At 45.5% G+C, this 12,867-nt stretch overlaps 1 protein-coding gene across 1 annotated transcript; it reads left to right on the forward strand.

Annotated features, from left to right (window-relative positions):
• Nucleotides 1–1,342: 1,342 nt before the first annotated feature.
• On the forward strand, nucleotides 1,343–11,941 carry POLR2G (RNA polymerase II subunit G). The gene is made up of 8 exons (XM_048512869.1): nucleotides 1,343–1,454; nucleotides 4,462–4,571; nucleotides 5,452–5,611; nucleotides 7,026–7,076; nucleotides 8,174–8,239; nucleotides 9,749–9,820; nucleotides 10,989–11,022; nucleotides 11,736–11,941. Exons 1-8 carry the CDS (start codon nucleotides 1,443–1,445, stop codon nucleotides 11,747–11,749), a joined length of 519 nt encoding a protein of 172 aa, XP_048368826.1. The 5' UTR covers nucleotides 1,343–1,442; the 3' UTR covers nucleotides 11,750–11,941.
• Nucleotides 11,942–12,867: the final 926 nt, after the last annotated feature.

Below are 12,867 nucleotides of genomic sequence, written 5' to 3' on the forward strand. Positions count from 1 at the left end.
AATTCAGATTCAGCAAGAAGTTAGCACCACTTAGTAAGAACAGTTTGTTAAAATGGTGCTTGTAAACAACCAGTTCTTCCCCAAAGATGTTGAATCCTACCACCAGAACTGAGGTAGTTAAATGGTCTGGAATCCCACCACTGGGCAGACGAATACCCCCACGGAAAGGTGGCACAACCTTATTTAATTTGGCTGATTTAGTTTTATTTTAATTGATTTTTTATTTAGTTTGGATGATTTCCTCCCCACCTCCACTGGGATGGGGGGGGGGGATTGAGGTGTCCTATACACTCCTCCCACTTTGGGGGGGGGTGGTTGGGGGGGAAGTATTAAGAGTCTAGAATGTTTTATGGTTTTAGGATTGGTTTTATAGAGGTTACTGTTGTATAGGATTTTATTATGCCTTTTATTGTAACCTGTCCTAAGACTGTCATGAAGGGCAGGGAATAAATCTAAAATTATTCTATGTAGTGTTTTAATTGTTTGTAAGCTGCCCCAAGCCTGGCCAAGGTCAGGGTTGGAGGGTGTATAAATATAATAAATTAAAACACCCTTTGTCTGTTTTCAAGGCCACTTTACCATTTAATTTGTTTTGCTAGTTAATGCATCTGTACTCCAGCCTTTCTCCCACTGAATACCCAATGCTGCTTACAACATCAATTTTGCCTGAACAACCACCCTGTGAAGTAGATCAGTCTGAAAGTGTGTGACTGGCCCAAGGACACCCAGTAAGCTTCCATGCCAGAGTGGGGATCCAGACCTATCATTTGTCAGACCCCTCTAACCACTATGCCACTACCCTTCACGTGCCCCCCCCCCTTCACACTTTTGGAAGGCTGTTCGCTTAGAGCCCTATGCTGTGTTCAGTTTGCAACAGCCCATTCCTCCCCTGACTTGAACATCACGAAGGGAGCGATTCGTAAATTTACTAGAAAACCATGATTTGCCCATCCAGAGATTAAATTTTTAAATTAAACTAGAGTTCTCTGGGCAGGGAACTAAACGCAACAGCAAAAGTGATCAATTCCACCCAGAGACAGGAATCAGAAAATGCTGGATAAACGCTGCTAACTTTTTTTCCAAAGGACCTGAAAATCACGCCCCCTCCCCCTCTTAAAATCCCACCTCTGCCCAGATGGTTTTTGGATTCGTTGACAATCCTGTAACAGATACCGCTGTGCTTACCATAGTGAATATTTATTTCTATAGAGCACTCCCCATTACCTTTTCCCGACCACTACCACACGCTCTCTCTAACCATCGACAGCGCGTGCGCATGCAGACAACTGCAATTGGTCGGCGCGTGTTTCTTCAAAGAACCGTAGGGTTCTTATGGGCCAACAGCAGCCAATCGGTAAGCAGCTGGTATGCAACAGCCTGTCTCTAGTGTCTGAGCGTTCCTTCCGGTCTAGAAAGAAAAGAGGGGGAAAGAGACGAAGAGGATGTTTTACCACGTGAGTAATGTAAAGGCGTGGGGGTTGCCTGTGGTTTCCCACCCGCTTCTCCTCATTTTAATTCTGCTACGGATGGGGACGGGGCAATGGTGAGCAAAATTAAGGAACAGATTTCTGTTCTTCCTCTCGCATTACTCTGGGGATATTAGTGTAGGGCATTACGAAAAACAACCGGTGAAAAACGGGAGACTTATCTAATTTGCCAGATGAGGTAATGACTACTAACTGTAGACGGCTTCATGGTAAGGAAAGAGTGTAATCGTCCAACTTGGTTCCTAAAAGGGAAAAACCTCCATGTCTAGGAGTGGGATGTCTCTATCAGATACTGGAGAGATGCAGAAGAGAAGGCTTTGGCTTTAGCGCCCACTCCTTGTGTATGCCCACAGCCATTTATTTGTTTGGAACACAAATCTGATCCCATGAGCTTTGCGCGCTTCCTAGGTGGCCCAAGAGGCAGTAATTTGAGAGCCAGCGTGGTGTAAGTGGTTAAGAGCAGATGGATTCTGATCTGGAGGTGGGTTTGATTCCCCACTCCTCCACCTGAGTGGAGGTGGGCTCAGATATATTTCCCCGCTCCTGCCACATTTCCTGCTGGGTGACCTTGGGCTAGTCACGGTTCTTCAGAACTCTCTCCAGCCCCACCTACCTCACCAGGGGTGTCTGTTGTGGGGAGAGGAAAGGAAGGGAGTTTGTAGGCCACTTTGAGTCTCGCCCTGGGAGGAGAGAAAGGTGGGGGTATAAATCCAAACTCTTCTTTTTCTTCTTTAGACTCTTGCAACAACGGACCTATCACGAGACAAGCCCTGGCTCAGCAACTTAGCATGCAAGATATTCTCTCATTAGAAGGATCAGGTAGCAGGTGTAGAGAGGCAGCACTTTGCACGAGACCCTGGAAAGCTACTACTGGTTTGAACGAGACTAATGCTGACCCTAGCATAAAACGGCTTCCTTATGCATCCATACTGCATTCAGCAGGTCTGACTCTTGTGTGATTATGTGCATAGAGTTGGATCTCTAGATAATGAACTTTTGTGTAATTTTTCTCTGCTTGTGCAGTCCCCCAGAAAAAGAGAATCTAGGACTTGGCTTTTGTGGGTTTGCTGGGCTGTGTGGCCGTGGTCTGGTAGTTTTTGCTCCTAATATTTCACTGGCATCTATGGCAGGCATCTTCAGAAAGAAGATGGAGAGAACCACATCTTATCATGTCATGCCTCTGGTGATGCCAGCCATAGATGTAGGTGAAATGTTAGAAGCAAAAATCACCAGACCACGGCTGCACAACCCAGAAAACAAAACAGCCAGTTGATTCTGGCCATAAAAGCCTTCAACAATGCAATCTAGGACTTAATTGGATCAATTCTGCAGCCAAAGGTCAAGGTACTTTAATGCCCCGTTAGTTTCAGGGTGCTTAGTTCCAGGTGAGAAACTTTCTGTCCAGCATTTTGCTGTTTGCAAAACCTGGAGGGCCCAGTAAGAAGTCACTTATGTATGTAGGGGCCAACCCATCTACAATACAATCCTAAGCAGAGTTACACTCTTCTAATGTGATTGAAGTTGATGGGCTTAGAAGGGTATAACTCTTTTTAGGGTTGCTGTTTTGGTATCTTAAAGGTCAACAAAACTGTGACTGGCCCCTGAGTGTTAATCAGAAGCTAGTGCAGCCATCTTGAAAAAGGGTGAAGAAGTTTATGATTTATGTGGAACAACTGGAGCTTCCAAACACCCTTTAGAGCAGTGGTTCTCAACCTGGGGGTCGAACGACCCTTTCACGGGTCGCCTAAGACTCTCTGCATCAGTGTTCTCCATCTGTAAAATGGATAAATGTTAGGGTTGGGGGTCACCACCGTAGTAATGCACTGCTGACCCAGCAGCACCGTGGGGTGAAACGTTGGGGCCTTCAACGGACCTCCTGACCTTGCTGAGTCGCTTTCCGCTACCCCCACTCCTCATCCCCCTATGAGTCACGGGTCATGAACTGTCTGGCTCAGTCACCGGGCGCAGGGACAATGGTCTTGCCCCCAGGTGAGGATTAGGCTCAGACGCTTACGCTCCTCTCCGCACGTAGCCAGGTGAGATCATGCATCACATGATGATCTCCAGGTCTCCCGGTCTCCCGCTCATCTCCCTACCCACCTCCTTTACACGCCCACAATGAAACCCTAATAAAAGGTGCCAGAGACCAGCACAGGGCAGAGTTGTCAGGATCACGAAATCCCGCGCTTCCTGTTGCTGACGCTCTCCACCAGATGAAACCTCCTCCGCGTCTCGCCTATTCCTTAGCGACGACCCTGCGGGGATGACTACACACCACAACATGAGGAACTGTATTAAGGGGTCATAGCATTAGGAAGATTGAGAACCACTGCTTTAGAGGCAGCCCCAAATATAGGTATTGTAGTAACCTGGATATCCTGCTGTGGGGCTTGGATTGCATTATTCCCTTAGATAGCCACACTATCACTTTCTGTCTGTTCTTTCACATTTGGTAGCACGTATGAACTTGCTGTGATAGGACAGTGAAAAAACAAAGCGGGCATCTCCACCTTCTCTCTGTCTCTTGGTCTAATATTTTCCTGCATCTTTTGAAAATCCAACTTCTACTCTTATCAGCCTGCCTGCTTGCTGAGCTCATCATCAGAGATTCTGTTCTGCATGGCTTTGTGCCTTTACAAATTTTGTTTTGTGGGGGGGGGGGGGGTTGGTGGCAGGAGGCAGGGCCCTCTTAGTGGAGTCATGCAGGTTGTTAGATATATTCCCTTGAAATGTTCATAAATCACCTACTCTGTCCATTTTGGTATCAAATGAAAATGGCTTTATTTGAAAGTTTGTGATGTCTGGTAGCTTTAAAGGTTGTTTTCCAGCTTCCTTGATTTGTTAGCTACTACTGTGGGTGTTTTATATTTTATTTAAGGCAGTTCTGCTTTAATAAAGAACATGTTATTAGCCACCGATAAATATTATGTACAGAATGTATACAAATTTTCCTTTGTCCTCTTTATGCCTTCAGATCTCCTTGGAACATGAAATCCTGTTACATCCACGTTATTTTGGGCCCAATCTCCTCAACACAGTGAAGCAGAAACTGTTCACAGAGGTGGAAGGAACCTGCACAGGAAAGTAAGTAGGTGCTTGGGGTGGGGAGATCAGGGAGACTTGAGGGCATACTTTATTTAGAAGATTCACTTTTCCACACAAAGTGTTGGACCACATTGAACTGTTCTGCTGAAGTCGCCAGGGGAAAGTGTGACCATGTTGGGGGGAGGGCAGATCCATGGCACAATTTAAAATCACAGTGGTTTAGACAAGAAGTGAAAAATCCAACTGCAGTCTGTAACAACTCATTGCCCAAGAATCTGTTTCAAATAATTTGCCTCAGACGAAATAGATTAATGTGCAACTCTGCCCATCTTGAGAAAAGCCGCCTAGACACTTAATGTGGCAGTATCTCTTGTTCTGCCCCTTCCAATGTCTCATATTTACCTCATAAAGTGTATTGAAAAAACTGGTGCCAATAGGTAATCTCCGATATTGTAAACTGTGCGCTGTGGTGATCTCTGCAAACTGGAACCAATTTCTGTCACGTTCCTTGTGAGGTAAACACTGGGCTGTGGAAAAGAGTGTACAGGATAGTCACTCACAAGATCGGTAGTTTGGGAGATGCCAGTTTTTGTATGAAGACTGACAGCCCAACTTTATACTTCTCATGAGGTAAATTGTGGACATAATCACTTGGACTATGGGGTAAAGATGCATTGACTTAAAGGCTGTCCTCCAAAAGAAAAATAACCATCTGAATGGGGGCAAACTTCCAAATTTGGCCTGTCTAATTCGGCTACTGGTTCCGCAGTTTAGTGGCCGCCACAGAAAATGCCTGCTTGGAGTGGGGCAGAGTGTTGCTGCATTTTTCAGTGTTGGGTCTGGAGGAATGAGAGGGGAGCATTATTGTGGTGTCCTGATAGCTTTGGAGAGGTAAGAATTCTGTTCCTTTCCTTTCCAGGTACGGCTTTGTCATTGCTGTTACGACCATCGATAACATTGGTGCAGGTGTGATCCAACCTGGTCGGGGCTTTGTGCTATATCCAGTCAAATACAAGGCCATTGTCTTTAGGCCTTTCAAAGGAGAGGTGGTTGATGCTGTTGTCACGCAGGTTAACAAGGTAAGGTGGCAGTAAAAGGGGAAACTGGGCAGTGTGTTTACCCTGTCGTTTCCGAACCTGTCTGCATAGCTTGGTCCCATTTTGTCCCTCCTCTGTTTTGTCATCACAACAACCCTGTGGTAGGCTAGACTGAGAGAGAAGGGCTCATCGAAAGTTGCCCACTGAGTTTTGTGGCAGATTTGGGATTCGTGTTCCGGTCTTCCCAGGCCTATTTTGGCACATTGATCACAATGGCTATTGTGGCCTTACCTGGATTTTGTTTCTGATACTGTTTTAAAGATCATTCCTGATCTGGCTACGTAGTGGACATCATTCACAATATTGCTTAAAACCAGACTGCCTACATTACACACTTATTTCCATGGTCGTTGTTTTCCTTTCCCTGCATTTCCTCCAGGGCAGGGGTCTGCAACCTGCGACTCTCCAGATGTTCATGGACTACAGTTCCCATCAGCCCCTGTGACCCTTGCTCCAAGGCCTTCATGGGGCTATTCTCTTGGTCTACTGCCTGAACAATGACAGTACAGAGTCAAACGTCTTTGAGGGTTGAGTCCCACTTTGCCAGCAAACCTCTGGATCACATATCAGCTAGCTATCCTGGCTCTCATCTGCCTTTCAGACCAATTAACTGCTTCTTTTTTAAAGGGAGTAAACAAATTCTGCCTATTGCCCAGAACAAATTTGTCGCTGTTCTGATTTGGAGGAAGGGGAGAGGGCCTGTAATCTGGTTGTGGCCCACCAACCCTGGGAGAAGGATTGGGGAGGGGAGGGTTAGGGAGAGAGGAAGGGGCCAGTCGTCTGCCCATGGCCCGCCCACCCTGTGCAGGGGGGTTGGAAAGGGGAAGAAGGGGAAGGAGGCCTATTATCTGGTTGAGGCCCACCTACCCTGGGGAAGGGAGGAGGAGGGGTTGTATTTATGAACATGCTTGTACACCTGTCAGCCCCCACCATAACTGCAGCAGTGAAATCGGACTGTTGGTCCATCAAGGTGTGCATCATCTGCTCAGACTGGTGGTGGCTTTCCAGGGTTTCAGGAAGAGGTCTTTCACATCACTTGCTGTCTGGTCCTTTGAACTGGAAATACTGCAGATTGGACCTGGGCCCCTCTGCATGGAAAGTAGAGACTCTTCCACTGAGCCATAAGACGCACATCCCTTCCTTCTTTCGTGGCTAGTGGTTACTGATGACTCTCTCCTCCACCATGAATGTATCTGATCTCTTGGAAAGATTCTGGGGCCTTTTGAATGTGAACCCATTGGTTCATCATGGAGACCCAGCCTCTTTGCCCCCAATTAAGGTCTCTCTCCCATTCATAGACTCTTGGTTCTTTTTTGTTTTGTAGACACTTTATTTTTGAAGTGAGCTTTTTCACCAGAGGGTCTCTAGCTAGGGTTGTCCTTCTTTTCCCACCCAGGTTGGACTCTTCACTGAAATTGGACCCATGTCCTGCTTCATTTCACGGCATGTAAGTATTGGGGGTGGGGTGGGGGGGGGGATTCAGGCATGTTTTGAGAACGCTTGTTGCCCAGTGTGCCCAGCTGCACAGGCGGAATTAAGGATCCTTCCACACATGCAGAAAAATGTACTTTCAATCCACTTTCACAGTTGTTTGCAACTGAATTTTGCTATTCTACACAGTAAAATGCAGTTTCAAAGTGTATTGAAAGTGCATTATTCTGTATGTACGGAAGGGGCCTATGTCTAAGTAAGTAAGTATTCAGGCATGTGTGTTCTGGATTTGAAGTGCATGCGAGAGAACTCGTTGAACCCTGGAGACATTCATCATGAGAAAAGCCCTGGTGGATCAGAGCTAGCATGGCGTAGTGGTTAAGAGTGGCGGACTCTGATCTACTGAACCAGGTTTGATTCCCCACTCCTCCACATGAACAGCAGACTCTAATCTAGTCAACCAGGTTTGTTCTGCCCTTCCTACATATGAAGCCTTCTGGATGATCTTGTGCTAGTTACAGTTCTCTTCAAACACTCTCAGCCGTTCCTACCTCACGAGGTGCCTGTTGTGGGAAGAGGAAGGAAAGGAGTTTGTAAGTTGCTTTGAGATTCCATATGGTTGACAAAAGCAGTGTATAAATCCAAACTCTTTTTTAAACACTTGTATCTTCCAACATCTTGCTTTCAACGGGGGACAACCAGGTATCTCAAAAAGTCCACCTGCAATGCATGGGCAACTCTTCCCTGCTGTTTCCCCTCAGTGATGGGTCTTCAGACTTTCCTTGTATATGGAAGGTCTGTTAACTTATCATCGCTATGCTGTAAGATAAGCCAACTCCCCTGACTTTGCCTTGGGAATGTGCCACCATTTTGTTCAGTGAGCTCCCATCGAGGAGCTCCTGTTTATAGTGCTGAGAGGACCAAATTCTCATCAGGATGACCAAAGGGAGAAGGACTTCCTGCTACTTCCTCCCGTTCTGTTTTTCCAACCTGGTGTCCTTAGAAATGTTTGTCCCCTGATTATTTTGTGTTTATTAAATAAAGACTCAGAGCAGTTGACAAAATTGGAGTCACACAAAATCATTTAAAGCTTGCTCCCAATTTTCTTTGCAGTCCATTCCTTCCGAGATGGAATTTGACCCCAATTCCAATCCTCCCTGCTACAAGACAGTCGACGAGGTGAGTGTGGTCAGACAGCAAGAATGTGGGGCAGTTGGTCCATATTTCAAGGAAGTGTGTGTGTGGTGCTCTTTCCTTCTCCTCTCTGGTTCTGTGAGCTGAAGCATCTGCAGAGAAAGAAAGAGGTGAGGGAACTGAAGTGCATCAGGATTTCACATGCACTGATTGATTCAAAGGACATGGTTTATGTGAACAAATCCAAGATGTGATGTTATTATTATTTCCCATGTACTGTCCTGTGAGTTGATCCTGCCTGCATTCTGAGATTAGTTGGAAAGCCCTACTAATTGGATGGGGCAGCAGGGCCTTTTGGGTGGCAGCACCATGATAATGGACTGCTCTCCTCCATGAAGCATAACTGAACCTCGCCTTTCAGGAAGTTTGTTCCAACCCATTTATTCTGCTAAATTGTTGACTTAATCCAAGGCCGATGGTAGTTTTTTAAAGTGAGGAGGGCCCATGGCTCTGTGGCAGAACATCTGCTTGGCATGCAGAAGGTCCCATGTTCAGACTCTGCCATCTCCAGTTAAAAGGATCAAGTATTCTATAACTGGAGTGTTCCGTGAGGGACAGGCTGTGGCTTAGTGGTAGAGCATCTGTTTTGCATTCTGAAAGTCCCAGGTTCAGTCCCCAGCATCTCCATTTAAAAAGCTGAGACATTAGGTGATCTGAAAGATATCTGCCTGAGATCGTGGAAATCTACTGCCAGTCTGAGTGAATACTGATCTTTCAATCCCTGGTGGTCTCATTCAAGATAAGGCAGCCTCTTGGTTATTTAACTATTTTTGAGATTTTTATTATGCTTCAAACTTTCCATTTGGAAAGGATAGATTTTGTATTACTGGAAGCTGCCTTGTGGGTAACTTGTACTGAAAGGTAGGGTATGAAGGGTGTGTGTGTGGGACTCAATCGAAGAACATCTGCTTCTTTGCATGCAGAAGGTCCCCAGTTCAATTCCTGGCATCTCCAGCTAAAACAGGGGTTTGCAACCTGCGGCTCTCCAGATGTACATGGTGGTAGGGGCTGATGAGAATCGTAGTCCATGAACATCTGGGGAGCCGCAGGTTGCAGACCCCTGAGCTAAAAGATCAGGCTAATGGTTATTTTACTTATTTATTTACCTTTTTACATTTATACCCCGCCATATCTCTATGACTCAAGGCAGCTTACAATAAAACAATCAAATATGAATATGAAAGGCCTCAGTCCCTGGAGAGGCACTGTAGCAGTATTATATTACTACCTTTGGGACCAGGCTGTAGCTCAATGGTGGTGCACATGGTCCCATGTTCAATCCCCTATATCCCTAATTGAAAAGACCAGGTAAGTAGTGATGTAAAAAACCTCCGCCTGAGACCCTGGATTACTGCTGCCAGTCAGAGCGGATAATACTGATCTTGATAGACCAATGTTCTTGACTCCGTATTAGGCAGCTTCCTATATGTTAAAAGAGAAATATTTTCACCAATCCCCGACTCTTGAGCACTGCTGTGTCCTTCATTCCACCAGGACATAGTCATCCAGGAAGAAAATAATATCCGACTGAAGATTGTGGGGACCCGAGTGGACAAGAACGATATTGTGAGTCTGTATGTGGAAGAGGGGGAGGGGGTTGGAGGTTTCTCCTTGCTCTTCGCTCCTGGTACATCCAGCTGACTTGCATATGCAGGCATAACCATTTGATGGCTGAGGGCAGTGTATGTGGAATGGGAAACCTGGGGTGATACTCTTCACAAGTGACGTGAGCTACTCTCTTGCCTCTGTGTCCTTCCCATTGCTGCACAGTGTAGCATTATCAGCACTATATGTTTTGCAGTGTGCAATCACAGCCAACCTAGCCTTTCATATTGTGCTGCCTTGAGTGGTGTGGGGGTGGGGGGTGGGGGTTCGCTGGCGGCATAAACAGCCTCACTCAGTGGGGAGAGGCTGATGGGTTTCCCAAATGAAAAGATCCTGTTCCTGTCACTGTGCTTGTTCTCACACTCTACATCTGAACCTTACCCCTAATCTCAAAATCAACCTAAGGAATTACATAACCCATGTTGCAGTGTCTGACCCTCTGCTGGTCAGCTGTGTTCCTCTGATGTGAAATAACATGGTGTGTTGCTTGGGAGCAAAGGGGAGTTCTCAAGATGCATCATTTTTGGCACCTTCTGGACATGAGCCATTGCTGAGATTTACTTTTAACGTTTTGCTTGGAGTATATGAAAGGAGCTTCTGTTGACATTTTTAATAAAAGACGGTCAAGTGCATTTTTGAAGTATCTCACTGATTCTGTGTTTATCCTATAACCCAGAAGAAAGTATCTTCGTATTCTGTCACTGCAACCATGTGCTTGGTTGGTTCTTCAGGCAAGGCCATTTGTAGCCTGCTTGTGATGGGTCAGGCTGTAATCAAGTCTGATTTCTGGAATTTCCAAATAAAAGGATCACAGGTAGAGCAAAGACCCTTTCCTGAGACCTCTTTTAAGGAGCAACCAACATCTGACATACTCTGCACAGGTCTACATAGATCACTGGTTTGAGTTGCATGTGTCAAGTCCCAGATCTGTGACTTAAATCAGATTCTGCAACTTGAAGGTTTAAAAGTTTTTATTGGCAGAAAACAGAGGCTGGAGGGGAAAAAGCCAGTTCTGCTGGAACATTCAAACAACCGCAATATATTATGATCCTATATATGAGTTAGTATTGGGATCCTATAGGAAGCTGTACCAGAGGTTGATTAATCTTTGCTACTCTTTCTGTTGCAGTTTGCAATTGGATCACTCATGGATGACTATCTGGGTGAGTTCCACCCCTTCAGCATTGCAGGCTGTGCACTGGGATATGGTGCTGGTGATCCCATTTGGACAAAAACTCAATATATTTGAGGAGGGTGATGTGTTTGAATGTGGCCTGGGATGGGTGGGAGTTGAGGAAATAAAAAGGGGTTAAGGGAATAGGATTATGCAGCAATTGCCTAATTACAAGGATGGTCACCAACTCAGACGATCTCGGACATGAACATCCACATACAGAGGCAGGCTACCTCTACAATATCATTTGCTGTGGAAATGTGAGATGCTAACCATTTGTTCTCTGCTTATGCATTTCTGGGTGAGACAGCTGGCTACTGCTGGGAACAGAACACCACACCTGATGGTCTAATCCAGCAAGTCAGTTATTTTGTTAATGACTCATAGCCAGATGGCTCAGAAATGTAACCAGTGTGCTTGAGTTAAATAAATAATTTCATTTGTCACCAAGATTTCATGCATGAACATGTTAAATAATTATCTTTCGACACAGTGAATGTACACAGGGACTCTATAAAGGAAGCCACGGTCCTCAGTTTGCAAGAACAGAGCAAAGCTGTTAACGATAACAAGTTTTGGAGGACATTGATTCTTAGGGTCGCTATGAGTAGGATACTTAACACAAACACAGTGAGCTTGGTGAAAGGGGGGGTTTGTGGGCAGCAGTTCCCCAGAGGTTTTAAACTTCTGCTTTCTCTTTAGGTCTGGTCAGCTGAGGCCCCCACTTCCTGGATACCCTTCTCCTTGGTTTCTCTGGCCCAAACACCATCCTTGGCTCCCTAAGGAAGATCCTGGCCTGCGGCTCTCCTGTTCCTGTGTTTACAGCATGGGTCTTCTCTCCGGCAGCTGGGAGATGAAGGCTGGAAATGTGTAGCTCTGTTTCCTTATTAAAATATTCCTGTTTTGTGCGTAACATAATTTCACCATTTGTGCCGCTCTTGACTCTCTTTCTTGCCCTGGGAGTTCACACTGTTGACTTAGAAAGCCTGTTGTCAAACTGTGATATTGTCATCCTTCCTGCCTTCTAATGTTCATGTCTGCGTGTCGAGAGAAATCCCTTCATGGCAGCTATTCTTCTGTTCCCTCGTCCTTTCAGGGAAACCGAAATAACTGGTTATTTTATTTATTTGTTTATTTTATCTTATTTCTACTCTGCCCTTTTCCAGCATGAGTCAAGCTCAGGGCAGCTAACAGTGTATATTTATCATTTATCAATACAGTAAAAACATAAACTAAGCCTCTATCCTGATACAGACTTGAAAAAAAAAATCTAACCAATTTAAAAAGATGCCTAAATAATGTTACAGAACCTTACAAAAATAAAAATCAAACCTAAATTAAACTAACATTATATATCTATCAAAACTATATTAAAAAACAAAATAATTATTACCTATCTGTTCCTCTGGCTACATGGATTCCAGACTTTTTACCATTTTGGTTGCCCTCCTTTGGACCTGTTCCAGCTTGTCGATATCCTTCTTGAATGGCAGTGCCCAGAACTGCACACAATATTCCAGGTCAGGGGTCTGCAACCTGTGGCTCTCCAGATGTTCATGGACTACAATTCCCATCGGCCCCTGCCAGCATGGCCAATTGTAGTCCATAAACATCTGGAGAGCCACAGGTTGCAGACCCCTGTTCCAGGTGATGTGGAAATGGAGCGTGGGGTTTCTCTGTGGGCGTGGGGGCCTCATCAGAATGCAATTCCACAGCGCACCCCTCCCCAAATTTAGCCATTGTATTCCAGGGTAACTGATCTCTAGTCTGGAGGTGAGCAGTAATTCTTGGAGATTTGCAGGCCCCTCCTGGAGTTGGTTGTGCGACCTGTCAA

Source organism: Sphaerodactylus townsendi, linkage group LG01 (assembly GCF_021028975.2).
Source record: "Sphaerodactylus townsendi isolate TG3544 linkage group LG01, MPM_Stown_v2.3, whole genome shotgun sequence".
NCBI classification, from domain to species: Eukaryota; Metazoa; Chordata; class Lepidosauria; order Squamata; family Sphaerodactylidae; genus Sphaerodactylus; species Sphaerodactylus townsendi.